Here is a 14,727-nt window from a genome sequence, read left to right as displayed (position 1 = left end):
GAGGACAGATATGAAAAAAGTGTCTGTTCAAGCGCATACAGCAGAGTTCCTGAATTTGTGGTCCATTATTTTCATTTGTCTTTTTAGTATCTCAGCTGAACTTTTTTAAAAAAGCAACAAATACATCCCAGTCATGCCTCTGGTTTCTAAAATCATGTCGTTTATTCTCTTCAAAGCAGTCAATTCAGATCACAAACCACAAGATCCTAATACACAATTGGTTCACATTTATTAAAATCTTCCCTCTCTAAGGATCAGAAAATTTCAGGATAACGTGGAATTCCCCTTGTTAATTAAAAAAGCTAGAAAATAAAAATCTGAGAAGTACAGCCTACTTCTTTTTTGACAGCACAACTATCCTTGTATTGTCTGTTTTCTGAAACCTACCCAAGTCTTTCTGTCAAATCGTTATCCATAATCAAGTAAAAATTAAGGTCTTTTTGAGGTTAAGTCACTTCACCTCTTCCTTTTGAGTGTCTGGTGGAATTCACCAGGGCTCTGCCTGACTGGCATCCCAGCCCAGAACTATTTATGTATCAGTGCTTACCTCAGTGTGTTTGTGGAGATGGCCACAATGCCCTCGGGGCACTGCTCAGAAGCAAAACCAGATGCAAACTCCAGTGTCTCGTAGGACAGGGGAGTCAGGTGGAAGCGTGACTGATAGGAATAACTAAGCCAGGAACGGCTTGACATGGCCAGCACCTTGGGAAAGACAGGCAACGTATTTATTAGGTGGAGGATGGAGGCAAGTGCACCCCACACAATATGAATGGATACACAGTGCCTGGACTGTTACCCACTACAACAACTGAATCTTTGGGTGCTTCCCACTCAGCTCAGAGCACACCTGTGGAGACACTGCCTGCTTTCAAGGGATAGTTCTATCTGGAAATTGCATATGGCATGAAAAGGAACTTTAAAACACTATCAAGACAGTGAATACTCAAACAGAGGCACAATCATACTATTTATCTATAAAAGCCAAGATCAGCAATACTGTCATATCTCCTTTTTTAAAACAGTATCCTGTTCTAATGGGCACATGTCTTTTTAACTATTTACTGCTCCATCACAATTCAAATGCTGTAGCACTTTCAGTGCAGTTTACTTAAAATTATCAGAAGCCCATTTTCAATCAAGTTAAGTGAAACAAAGGAAGCAGATGGACTTCCAAACTCTCCAGTTTTATACATTTGGCTAAATCAATTTCAGTACAACCTTAATTTCTACCCAAGTGACAACATCTAGTCTCGAAGTAGAAAAGCACCCAGCTATTCTAAAAGCATTCTCTGCTAGAGCTGCAAAGCTCCTCATCTCCAGGTTACAGCTTGGCAGAAGCGAGTTGAAGAGATTCACCCAGTGCACCTTAATGCTACAGCAGAGGTTAAATTCCCAAATCCAGCCCCCTACGCTGATCAGCAAGATTTCTCAACTCTGAAGGTGTCATCCAAAAATGATTCAAGCAGGGGGTGGCTCATTTCCCCAGTGCCACATCAGAATGGCTGGAAATGGCACTTTTGATGAAACACATTCTTCCTTCCGTGCCAAATTATGCAAATATTTTCCTTGAACCATGCATGGCAACTGTCCACCCCCTGGCTGAACCATTTCCAGCATGCAAGGAGAGAATCATTCACTGCATCAAGGACTCCAGGGTAAGACTTCTGCATGGGGCTCTCTTTGTCTCTCTGTGCACTTAGGCAGGCAAAATGAGTTTTTTTGGGGTCTTTAAGCCCAAAAATGCGCTCAGAGCTCTGCAAACATGCTGCAAACACAGCCTATGGGTCAGACAAGTTGAGAGAAGGCAAGGCAGCACTACACATCACTTTCTAAGCAGTAATGGGAATACCAACAAGAACAAGACTGTTTGTGAAAGAGAAATCTCCAAGCCAGACAGCTCCATAATGAAGTCATTCTACTTCCCACCCTTACCCAGAGGGTCCTGCTGTGCTACAAGGATGCTTCTCCACCCTGCCCACCCACAAGGAAAACCAGGATGCAGTGGCTGGGGATTGGATCTGCACCCATCCAAGAGCTCTCCTCACTTACCGCCTCCTGGCCTTGCATTCGGACACGGAAGAGTTTGACCGGCCGCGAGCCGAGGTACCTGGTCCTGGTGTCAGACAGGTCGCCAGTGACGGGATCCAGGACCGTCCGCAGCAACACACCGTTCTTGACAGCAGAAAATCAAAAAGTTAGATCAAGACTACAGGTAAGAAAAACTAACTACAGACATAATTCAAAACAGCGAGGCAGTTTCTGAAGAATTAGGTGTTTGTTTTCCTAGCTGTTGGGACAACTCTCTCCTACAGCCATGCTCTAGGTTGGCTCTTAATATTAAAAAAAGCACAGCTCCTGCACAGTTCTACAGGGCAGAAAGGAATAACTGTAAAACAAACACACATGCACCCTCCACCCTCCAAAACTAAAAAACAGACCAAGGACTTCAGTACATCATGTAAGTTGTTAAAACCTGAGGGCCAATTCCAGATCCCAATCCCTCCTGGTACGAAGGATTTACTCAAAAATTTATGCTACTTAAAAAGAGCTTGCATTCTGACATCAAACTTGAGGCATGTGAAAGAACCCAGACTGTGCTGATTATTTTTACCACATGTTGAATTGTCAAAACATTTTTTGGTCAAAGATCACAGAGTCGGTACTGGATGTAACAAAAAGCTCTATCACAGCAGTTATTAGAGCAAATACTGTGGGCAGTTACTTCTTTGATACTCTGCCCTACGGGCAGTTTCTGAAGAGCTGCTCAACATTTCACCCAGAAATATTTTTTAGAACATGCCCTCTTTCTTGAAGGGGAAAAGTACAGCTTGTCCTACATGGAATCTGGAACAACATACTGTCTTTTGACTTGTCTTAACTCTAGGAATGTATGGGGAAACTTGCACCTCTACTATGACACAGTGCATGCCCCAGTCATGGCTGTTAAGCAAGGAGGAAACAGTCAGGCTTTGTGTTGTGCTACACAATGACAAGGAAACTTTAAAAATCCACCTTTCAAGCAAAAAACTCCTCATGATATGCCTGTCAAAACCAGGTGGGCATCTCTCACCTGCAGTCCAATGTTCAGGTACAGAAAGCCAATGGATCCTCTCTCCCCCAGCTCATCCTGCTTCTCTGTGCCACCCATCTCCACGATGCACAGCGACTCGGGCTGCGCAGGGAGCGCCTGCATGCTCAGCGGCTGGAGGCAATCCTGTGGGACACAGAAGGGAAGGCTTGGCACGGCACAAAGGGGTCCAAGCTCCATCTGTGGAGCTTCAAGATGCCCTTTTAAATCTCCATGAAGTGCCCTGCACAGAAAAAGTCACAATATATGCTGGTTTCTGTGGATTTTGGCAAGCAGGAGTGGCAGTCTGGGCTTTAGAGAAGATAAACTGGATCCTTCCAAACTGTTCTAGCACAGTTTGTAGCTATTTAGAATGGAGTGATCCGAGCAGAATTTAGGTTACTGTAGCCATTTTATGAACACACATCTGTTGCAGGTAGAGGAATGGTAAGGCTGGTTTGCTGCTGACTTGCTTGAAAAATGAGTCTACTTTTAGTACAGGTGCAAACAAGAAGATGGGTGGAAACCCCAACAAAAAACCCCACCCAGAATAGAAAGAAATAGAAGAAAATGCTTTTGTGTCTGTAATGGTTTTGATCATCAGATGAACCCTCCAGGCATGGGTGAGACTAAGGGTATGTGTTCTAAGGAAGGATCAAGGGCCGTATTTCCTCCCAACCAGCAGACAAAAGCCATGCAAGCTATCCATTCATAGTCATCCACCTGAATACAAGAAGACAGTTTGGATGGACACAGCCCACCTCTGGAGTATCTTTCTGAACACTTCAAGCCAACAGAGGGCAGGAACAGCACACCTACTCACCGAAGGGTCAAGGGAAATAATTCTGACAGTGTTGTCCACCAACCCAACAGCAAGGAACCGGGAGCGCTGCTCCCCAGGGGGAACATTGGCCAGGCTCATGCAAACGACGTCAGCTGACATCTCCTTTCTCTCTGTGTACTCATTCAGCTGTCCTGACTGAGAAAGAAACATATGACTTATTAATGAGGCTCTTTGTTTTTAATATGATGCTTTGGATTCATTATATAAACAATGTAACAATTTTTAAACAATTTCTTTGGAGACTTATTTCAGCTACAATTGGAAAAGCCAGAAGAGTGGGAGTATAAATACACAATTTTCAGCCTCAGTTACGAACTTCAGACTTTAGCCAGCAATTAAATAATCTCAGAGAGACAGAGTCAAGAGATGCAGGATTTTGATCTACCCATGCCAGATGATGCTTCACTACTGAATCCTTTTCTGCAGATGTTATCAAGGATCCATCTCTGGCATGCCCCATACTCTGACTCACTCTTCCAAACTCATTCACAATACACATACCGGGTCCATCTCAAAGTAAACCAGTTCTCCTCCAGTCAGTGCTATCACTACTTGTCTCTGGTTCACAGCACATTTTACAATGGTTTTCTTCCCTGGTGTCTTCCATTCATTTACTCTCTTATCTGCCCGGATGTGCCGGATTCCATCTGGATAAACCTGAAGGGAAAAAGGTCACATCAATTCTGTATTTACCACCCCTTCACAACTCCAATTTCACGGCTGGTTCTGGCTCAGCAAAAGCCAAAGGCATGCACTGCTCTGGCAGCAGTGATCCATCAGCTATCTACCAGGCTGAACCAGCTGAATGCCAGCTGGAAGCATTGCATCTTTCAAACAGAGCAAGTAAATACTGAACATTAGGACCATCTTCAGCAGGTCCAGTTTCACTTTGAAAGGTATAAAAAGGGAAAGACTCAACAAGCATCATTCTCTGCCAATCCACACCTTCAGACAAATGTTGTGCTGCTGTAGAAACCACATCTAAGCAGCAGAGAGTGGCAGACATAAGTAGACATGTCAGAAGCAGCTTTCCATTACCTGTACCAAAGCATCATCACCAAGAAGAGAGCAGGACAAGGTGGGTGTAGTACCCAGGAATCCAGAGTCAGTCACTTCTTCTACAGTCTCTCCAATAGAGAGCACCAGTGTGGCATTTACGAAGGACACGATGATGTAGGCATCAAATTCATCTGGTCAAGGGAGACAGGGAAAAAAGGGTGCTGGTTAAATAAATGCAAGGCTTCCCAACACAATCTGCAGTCTGACACATGTCTAGCAGTTACTCTTCAGCAGAATTGCTGTGGTAATTACAGCTGCTGACAGTATTGCACAAGTTCGCTCTAGGACACGCTGTCCAAAAGCCAGCCACTGCTCGACTCTAAACAATGCATGATCAAGCCAGGGGTCAAACCATGACCCAGGGTCATGGATTCTGGAAAAAAGATTCCTGCTCACTTTTTTCTAAGATCACACATAGTCTAGAAGCCTTTAAGACACTTGCCCCACATCACACGTGGAGCTGAATCCAGATTTAACACCCAACGAAGTCAAATGAAACACTCTACTTGAAAAACCTGAACATATGGAACCCATCTGCAGAAACCACAGCATGGATGCTGCACACAGGAGGCTGCAGGACCACAGTCTACCTAGTAGCCACAAAAATAAAAGGCTGCAGAGAACAATTAGGGTGCATTACAGCAGAGGAGCTCAGGGTACAGCCTGCTCTAGCCTCCTCCAGAAGCTCAAATGGCTTACATTCACACTGACATGGGTACAGTCTCCTGGGATGAGAAACAATCACATTTTTAAGATAAGAGCACACATTGACCTTTAGTTCTACTGCAGTGAGTGACAGTATTGCAACTATTAACTCCAGTACTGACTTCTCCCAATGGAAACAGCTTGGGAGAGTCTTGTAGCTTGGATGTGGAAGAGCTACGCTAATCAAAATAAGCTTAAGAGCTCATTTGGAAATAGAGAAACTTTGCAGGAAACAAGGGTAGTAGGACTGGGTGAAGGTAATGTCCCAGTTTACTAATGTTTTCATTCTGGAGAAAGCAACAGGCCTTAAGAAGGGGAGTCTCATTAAAAAAGAATAACAAAGCAACAGAAACAATGAAGTCTGTAGGGAAATGGAGCCAGGAACCTTGGAAGAGAACTAAGATTGCCTCAGAGAAGCAACTCTAATTCTGCTGTTGTCATGCAAGTGCTGTTTCTTAAAAAGAAAATTCCTCATGTTAACCCAACTCAATCCAGCTCAGACCTGGGCACCACAGTACAACCAGTGGAAGTGAGGGTGTAAAAGAGAGCTGTCAGTTTCTGCCCTTGAACAGAAATTCTCAGTAATTTTCAAATGTGGGAGACCTGGAGAAGTGGCTAATGACTCTAATAAAAAAGAAAACAGAGAACTCTCACTGGGATGGAAACAGGATGCCAACAAATACCATGCAGCAGCTTAAAGAACCTGAAGTTAACAAAAAGAAATACTTCAGGAACTGATCCTTTCCTTATCCACCCTGTTTAGAAGGAAGCATTGCCAAACCTGCTGTGTCACGTTTATAACAAATAGTTCTTACATACATCTGAAAATATGCAAATGGAAAAAAACCTTCATTACTCTTTCCTCCAACATCTGGTATGCAGACCATGGCTCTGCTCAAACGGAAGAGCTCTGTGTAACTAAAGCAATTCCAGCAGCGGTCTGTGGCAGAAACTGTTACTGCTCTATTAAGTGGCCACAGCCTGTGACCTCCAACAAGCTCTAAAACCCGCAAACAGGAACAGGTCCACTTAGGGAAATGAGAAAACAAGAACTGAACCTGCACACAGAACTCAATTAGTAATGCCAACTACTTAAACACCTGGCTTAACAGGAGAATTCCTCCAACATTAACAGGCAATGGTTAGAGATCAGCAAGACTTACAGTCCCACACAGGTTATCTTCTATACTGAACAGCAGCTTCTCCTACAAACCTGACTTTTTCAACACTGTAAGTCAACAAAAATTCCTTGATCACTTTAAATGGAGATTCTAACATTTCACAGGCTAAGCATTTGGTTCATAAATATCCCATAGACAGGATGTTCTAAGAATTCCATTTCAAAGACCACTGTTGCTTTCCAAATTTCTTGAGAGCTGCTGCCTTCCTCCCTGGGGGCTGTGAAATCTCATGACAAACCACTGTGTCCCAGCTGGAGGCTTAACCATGTGATCTGGAACAGGACAAAGAACACCCATTCGAAACCAAAGCAAATTCCCTTAGTCCTACTCTAAACGAAAACTCATTCCTACCTCTTAATATTTTTTAGCTCTTTCTTTCCATTGGCTTACATTTATATTAGAGCATGTCTTTAAGTCTGTGTCAACAACAGTGACAACTGCATTTTTTGCTTCAAGTCTTGTGTTGCTTAATGTGTCTCTGCTGGAGCTTTTGAAATAAAGGGTTTGATTTACCAGAATCAAGTCAGTGAATAAGACACATTCATCTAGATTCAAACAATACAATTTTGGTTTAGAAAATATAGCAGCCCAGTTGAAATTAAGAGGACTAAATCCCTAGGGCACACTGAAGTGTTCTCAGTCAGTAAAAGAAAGGATCTATAGATTTTAATATGAAAAGATACCTACTCAGCTCTGCACAATCCCAAGCATAACATCAGGTTCCCCAGAGTTTTGAACAGATAGACATCATTTTGTATGCAGACACAAGACTTCAGAGATGCTTATTACTGTTCTAATTGCTCCAGTTAGCTCCTTTCAACAAGTAATAGAGACATTTTAATGACTCTGAAGAACCACAGCTGGACTCATTCTCCTATGCATTCATTACAAGTTTTCTGCAGTTTCGTGCATGTCACGACCAGTTATGAAAACATGACATTTCAATCCATGAACTCTACACTACTGTGCTTTTTCTTATTTGTCATGGATTCAGTTTGAGTTAGTCCATGAGAACTCCATTCCTACACACAGTCCAGAAGGCCTGATACAGTTTTTTCATGCTCTGCAGCATCTGAATTTACACTGATACAAATACAGCCACCACTAGCTAAGAGTTCAGTGAACAAACTGATGAGCAATGACAGAGCTCAGAATTACTCTCAGTTCAACAGGCACTGAGGAGATGACAGCACATTTTCCTTGGCTTCTGTTTACTACTGCATGGTGACTCTGCAGGAGTGACTCACTGTACTTGCTTTTCATGCAAGAGTGCCAGGTAGGGAACGCTGACTGTCTGTCAGCTCCCAGCTCCCATCTATCTGCACAGCAGAGCACACAGACAGATCCACAGACCTCAATAACCAACTGCAAGAGAAGGTTTGCTGCAAATCCCATCCACTTCTGTCTGCTGGGCAGATGCATCCTGTAACCACAGGGCATGGCCAGGCCAGCAACACCTACAGGTGCTTCAAGCACAATTGATCTTTTTCTCGTTAAAGTCTGTATGAAGCAGGTGGGAGCCAAACCCTGGTCTACAAGGGAGCTGAAAACAGCCCTGAAACACACACATCTGACTTAGCAAGAACTGACTGTTCTAAAGAACACAGTTCACTATTGTGCTCCTCAAAGACTGCAAGATCATAGAATCATAGAATTGATTGGGTTGGAAGAGACCTCTGAGATCCTCAAGTCCAACCCTTGGTCCAACTCCAGTTCCTTTACCAGATCATGGCACTCAGTGCCACAGCCAATCTCAGTTTTAAAACCTCCAAGGACAGTGAATCCACCACCTCTCTGGGCAGGCCATTCCAATTCCTGATTACTCTCTCTGGAATGAATTTTTTCCTGATATCCAACTTAAATTTCCCCTGGCACAGCTTGAGCCCATCGTGCCCCCTTGTCCTATTGCTGAGTGCCTGGGAGAAGAGACCCGATGGAACGGGATCTGCTTTCGACTCCTCAGCTACTCAACTACAAAGGCAATGACCTCCAACTACACACCAGCTTCTAGAATTCCTTTACTGAAAAGCTTAGCATAGTGGCCCCACGCTGTTGGGATTCTCTGGTTAACCTGTGGGACAGTACAGCAGCCCCTAGCAGTAGGTACACACCTGTGGGGATCAGCACCTCCACCACCAGCCACCTGTGGAAGAAAAGAAAAGGCTTGGTATTGGTAGTGAGTATCACCACGTACCAGCCATGGTTAGTATTTGCTTTGAAGGCTGCAAACCTGGATGTGTCTTACAGAGGCCTTGCAGCACAGGCACACTGCGGCACCGAGGCAGAGCCAGCAACCCGATGCTGCACACTGAGCACTCGGGCAGTTTTGAGATGAGATACTCGTCTGAAAATGTTCTGCATTCTTTCTGATCAAAATCCACTAAAATAATTTCTGAATTCAAAGAGTTGGAACTTGAGGATTGGTTTCACATAGATATAAACTGTATTCAAGTAGCATGGCTCAGCAGCTACAGATTCCAGCCTTTCTGAAATCATGGTGATGATCATGCTGAAACCTGGAACATTTGGAAGGTGGAAAAGAGATGAGGCAATGAGATCTGTCTGTTTCATACTGATTAGCAATAGTCCTCCAGCTCCTGAAAAGTCAAAGTCAGCCTCTGGAATCCCAAGAGAAAAGGTTGTAAAACTGTAAGGTGATGTAAGAAGCCTCCATCCCTCAGAGGGAGCAAATGTTACCAACTCCTTTTCTATAATGCTGGAGCAAAGGTTTCTCTCTACCAAACTGGAATGCCCCTGTTTAGAAAAGCATGTATTTTCAATATGAACTGTGGAAATACTTTCCTTTTATCTCTGGGGAACGTGAAGGCACTTTATGCTCAAAGTTCCTCCCATGCTGCTTAGGCAATACATGAACCTCAGGACATAAGCACAGGAATTGATGGCAGGCCTTGCATGGCAAGGTAAATCCCACAGCAATGTTTAAAATTCCCACAGGGTTACTGCCTGGAAGACAAACTACTCTGATTAAATACAAGATACCATGTCACCACAGTGGGTTAAGGTCTCTAATGCAACAATCTGGCATTTCTAGATCCAGTGCATAAACCCAGAGATACCTTTGTGAGATTTATACAAAGCACTGCCTCAGAAATAATCACCGGAACAGATACCTACAACAGATCACTTCAAGCTTTTTAGGTGTTTCTACTGAACTCTGTTCTCACCTTCAAGGGAAAGGCAGGACAAGGGACTACATTTCCACTTATTCTTTAGTAAGGCAAACCCATTATTTCAGATCAGGAAGAAAGAAAAAACAACCAAACCCCCAATCCAGTATATTCTGACAATCTGCAATCTTCACCTTCCTGGAATCAGCAGCATTCTACACACTGCTGGGCTTTTGAATAGGAAGCGTGTCCAAACGCAAACAGACTCTTTTCTTCACAGATATGCAGAGAAGGAAGTAATAAAATACACACATTGTTGCTGATTTATCTTCTTTGTTCCATAATTTGTATCCCACTTTCTCACAAAGGGCTGATTACTACAGTTGTCAACACACACATAAAGAATTTTGAGTATGTTCCAGCAAAAAGTGTAACTGTTGCCTGATGTTTGAGAACAAACTTATGGGAAGTGTGGAAGGATGAGAAGTTCACCAGCTTCAGGCTGGAGATGTGCAGCTGACACTGCATACTGGGTGATGGATGCAGCTGCAGGCAGGTGCTTTGTCAAAGTGTGGCAATGCTACAGGACCCAAGGGTGGGTGGCTTCTAAACACAAGCAGGTGGCTAGTGACTCAAACCACAACTTTTGGGGATGGCACACAACACCATGCAGCACCTCTCCTATCTTCTTGGACAACAAAGAAAAAAACAAACAAACAAAAAACATGAAAAACCATCATGACCTCCCTGTGTTTTAGGAAAATACTGCATACCTTCAACATGTCTCCTCACAGTCCATACAGCGTTGGGGTTACCAGGCAGCTCTGAGACAGCCATTTCAGAAACCTAAGAGTAAACAGGAAGAAGGTTCTTTTGCAAACAGATGTTCAGGCTTACTAGAGTAAGCAACCAAACCACCAGCAGTTCTTAAGTTTTCCCACAACTGGGCAGGAAAGCCAACAATTCCCAATTCTGACGCTCTCACCCCGTGCCAGATGTGCTACAGGGTACAATATATTCAGCAACAATACGGCTACACCAGAGCTCTGGATGAGCAGCTTTGACATGAGGTCACCTGTCCCCAGCAGAGACCAGCAGCAGGAATGTTCCAGTTCAATACACTTAAGCTTAGAAGAGATGAAATGCAGACTGTTGGAGTTAACTAAACAAAAAGCCTTTGAGGCTGTAAGAATAAACAATACAACCCTTCTTCTATTTCTCCAAGAAGCAAGTTGCTCCCCAGACTACAGCAAAATGAGAATCCCTTCATTTCAGCCCCTTTTATTTGAAGGATTTTCTCCAACTGTCCTCACCTAGCAAGCTGTTCTTTTAAAGTGCTGTAAGTCTTACCTCAAGTCCATGTCTTAAAACTCTCAGAGACGACCTGGGCCCCCGACCACAAGCTACATACAATTGGGGTGTGTCTTCATTGGCCAAATCTGCTATCTATGTGGAGAAAAAGTGTCAAATGATAACCATGCAAAGGGAAAATTTATATATCACACTGCTGCTTTAACAATGTTTTCTTCAAACACTAAGAAGAGTGAAGATGCCATAGGGTGTACCATCTGCTGCCACTGAAGTAACTTCAAGTTTTAACCAAACTATCTGCAAAGAACTGGTCTGATGCACAACAGAGAAGCAGAACAGAACTGCTGGCTGACCCCCTGTGCTCAGATACATATTTATCTCCACAGAAATCAAAAGCTGACAGCCCAGGCACCAGTCTTTGACAGCTGTTTGAGAATTTTGCAATTTTGCTTTCCTGCAAGTCTTTACTATAGAGCAGTATTTCTGGTAACCCAGAACAACACAGCTTTGGTTGTTCTCCACTTATGTACATGGTAAACAGGAGCTTGCCCATGGCAACATACCTGACAACACAGAATAGGAGACAAACTGTCCAACTCATCCACCAGCACCAGGTTCTTGAGAGGTCGTGGCTGAAAAAAGAAGGTATCTCCTTCCTCAAGAGGCATGGCAGAAGAAAACTCTGGCTCCTCATCATCATCCCCCAGGTGTGCTATCTGGTACAGGTAACTGGAGATGGAAAGAAAGCACAATAGCATGTTCAGTGCAAAGCTCACGCGGTGCTCTGTAAGTAAGAATTAGCCAGATATTCAGGCAGAGGGGAGGAAAGAAATCCCACCCTACATTACACAGCTATTAAAATTTGGCTTTAAGGACTGTCTTGGTGATGAAATGTTTAAAGGGAGGCCTGCAAAAAAAAAAGCCCCAAACTCACAAATAAATAAAATCCACCCCCACAATCTCCCTGATTCAACCCTTCTCATTTGTAGCTGTCACTGGCAAGGTATCCCAGAGTTTCAGTGTTTTCTGTTGCACTTGAGCCCTTCAGATATTCTTTTGTTAAAGCCAAAGCACAAAGTGACAGCTGAGGCCAAAAGCAAGGCCAATGGCTAAGACTGCAACTCCACAGTTACCTATTTTATTGGAATATTCTCTCCTTACCATTTTTAACCACATTCAATTTCTAAGCCTAAATACCATAAAAATTAAGTTAAACTGCAGAGAAGCTAAAAAAAAATCAAAAGAGGAAAGACAGACAGTTACTTCCTGGTTTTAATAAAGCTTGAATATGGCTTCCTCGGAATGCAGATTCAGTCCAGGAAACTGGCTGGGGCTCCCTCAAGTGGCTGACTGTAGATGCAGTCACTAAAAAGAGTTTAAATCTCCGCTCCTGTGAATCCCCCACTTAGACACTTAAGTCATCTTCAAAGATGTGCACAAGTATTCCAGAAGCCCAAACATAAATTGAGAAAGCCCTCAAGAACATATTTTTAAGAAAATCTATCTATTAAGGAACAGAACAGTTACCGATAAGAAACCCTTTTTGAATTGGTCACAGCACACAAAAATTCAAAACTATCAAAACTAACTGAAAGGATAATTCACCTGGATATGTGATGAAGCCTAGATGAGGAGCAAGTGCTCAATTCTTTCAAGATCTCCTGCAATAGTCATCTTTTATTGTCTGTACTACATAATCTAATAATCTATGTTCAAACAAGAAAATTCCCCCACTCAGTCACAGTCTAATCCAACTATTCTTCTCGAGCCGTGTGAACAAAGCACTGATTTAGGCATTGAATGAGAGGTGTTGTCTTTCTACATACAGTGGATTCAAGGGTCAGCCTGCAGGCCTGAACAGAACCAGCATGTTCGGGGGAAAACACTGATGTAAAACTGTTTACTCACTGGTTTCCAAATTCAGATGCCACAAAGAGAAACCCCGTTTTCAGTACACACATGGCAGCAGCAACAGGAACAGTGTCAAAGTACTTCAGTCGAATCTCGGTTACCTGAAACCAGATGAAGACACGACTGTGCTAACAAAGTACCAGAGCTCCACATGTGTGACTTAATAAAAAAATCTGCCCAGCTCTATTCAGAGAAAGGAAGCAGAGTCAGCCAGGCTTAACCACATCAGTTGCTTAGAGCAGCAGGTTATAAACCACAAAATCCAACAGACTATTTCACACACGTAAGCCAGGCTGCCTGTTTTGTTCTAAGACTTGCTGGCTTTTGTAACACTGAGTCAGTTTGGAAAACAAAACTGCAAAAACAAAGCTGCCTAAAAGAAAAGAAAATTGCTTCAATGAACACGAGCCATGCCCCAACATGTGAAAAATAACTGTCCTGAGCAAATTTCTACATTTGAGATGGTCTCGACAGCTCCTGTTGAAATATCCAAGAACAATCCTTGGCCCTTTGAAGATCACAGAATCACAAAGTACCCCAGGTTGGAAAGGACTCATAATCATTGACTTCCAACTCCTGGATCTGCACAGGACAACCACAAAAATCACACCATGTGCTTGAGAGTGTTGTCCAAACACTCCTTGAACTCTGGCAGGCCTGATGCCTGCTACACAACCATCCCTTAAACCACATTCGACATGTTTAGATGAACGAGGTACTAACATTCAACATTTGCTCAAAACCCCCAACTGATTCTCTGCAACAGAGATCTTTTCATAGCAGAATACCAAAACAAGAAGCAGAAAGCGACTTCAAGTCTGTTATTTCCACTCACAGACCAGCTGTACCAAGATGGCTATGTCAATTTACAAAAATATTTATTGCACTATGTAAACAGTCTATTAAGAGACTAGAGTGTACCTACTGCAATCAAGGGAAACTAAGTTCCCTAGAATTAGTTTCTGGAATATTCTCCATCAGGTTCATGGACTGCACTTTACATCTTCTAAAGAAAGGACCACTGTCAGAACATCTAAAATAAACCCAAGAGACTGCAGTATAACCCTCACAGGATTTTGCAAACCTTGTGTAGTGTCTCTGCTTGAGTAATACCCACAGCTGTGACTGGTGTTGTATTACAAGTCATGTAAAATACGTACCATTACACAGTTAAACCCACAATATTAACTATTTATCACTTTAGAGAATCAAGATAATTGACTAAGGACTCCTCTCAATGAATGCTTTTGCTACCCCTTCATGTGATGCTTACCATGTCCTCATCAGTCTCCAGAGTAATTTTGAAGATGTCTCCCTGCTCTGTCTGGGCCAGGAAGAAGAACATGGACTTGGTCTTGTGTGTAGCAGAGCAGACAAAAATCATTCCTCTCTCTGGGTCATCCAAGTCATTCTGTTAAGAAGGAGAGTGGATATCATTGGTGGAATCACCCAGCACGCACAGATGTGATTTCACTGACAGAGGTATTTCTATTTCACAAGCACTTTAAGAGCTGACGCTGG

The 14,727-nt window shown here is 43.1% G+C and overlaps 1 protein-coding gene across 1 annotated transcript in view; it reads right to left on the bottom strand.

Moving 5' to 3' along the window:
• The window catches only part of SF3B3 (splicing factor 3b subunit 3), a 29,632-nt gene that overhangs the window by 9,552 nt on the left and 5,353 nt on the right, over positions 1 to 14,727 (bottom strand). Inside the window, exons 7-17 of the mRNA XM_071567299.1 lie at positions 14,480 to 14,617; positions 13,204 to 13,307; positions 11,859 to 12,024; positions 11,335 to 11,430; positions 10,758 to 10,830; positions 4,950 to 5,101; positions 4,413 to 4,568; positions 3,891 to 4,046; positions 3,071 to 3,214; positions 2,050 to 2,172; positions 548 to 702 (exon numbers count right to left, since the gene is read on the bottom strand). Coding sequence (XP_071423400.1) covers positions 548 to 702; positions 2,050 to 2,172; positions 3,071 to 3,214; positions 3,891 to 4,046; positions 4,413 to 4,568; positions 4,950 to 5,101; positions 10,758 to 10,830; positions 11,335 to 11,430; positions 11,859 to 12,024; positions 13,204 to 13,307; positions 14,480 to 14,617 — 1,463 coding nt within the window. The remainder of the gene's footprint in view (positions 1 to 547; positions 703 to 2,049; positions 2,173 to 3,070; positions 3,215 to 3,890; positions 4,047 to 4,412; positions 4,569 to 4,949; positions 5,102 to 10,757; positions 10,831 to 11,334; positions 11,431 to 11,858; positions 12,025 to 13,203; positions 13,308 to 14,479; positions 14,618 to 14,727) is intronic.

Source organism: Pithys albifrons, chromosome 12 (assembly GCF_047495875.1).
Source record: "Pithys albifrons albifrons isolate INPA30051 chromosome 12, PitAlb_v1, whole genome shotgun sequence".
Lineage (NCBI taxonomy): Eukaryota > Metazoa > Chordata > Aves > Passeriformes > Thamnophilidae > Pithys > Pithys albifrons.
This window is presented reverse-complemented; position numbering and strand designations above follow the sequence as displayed.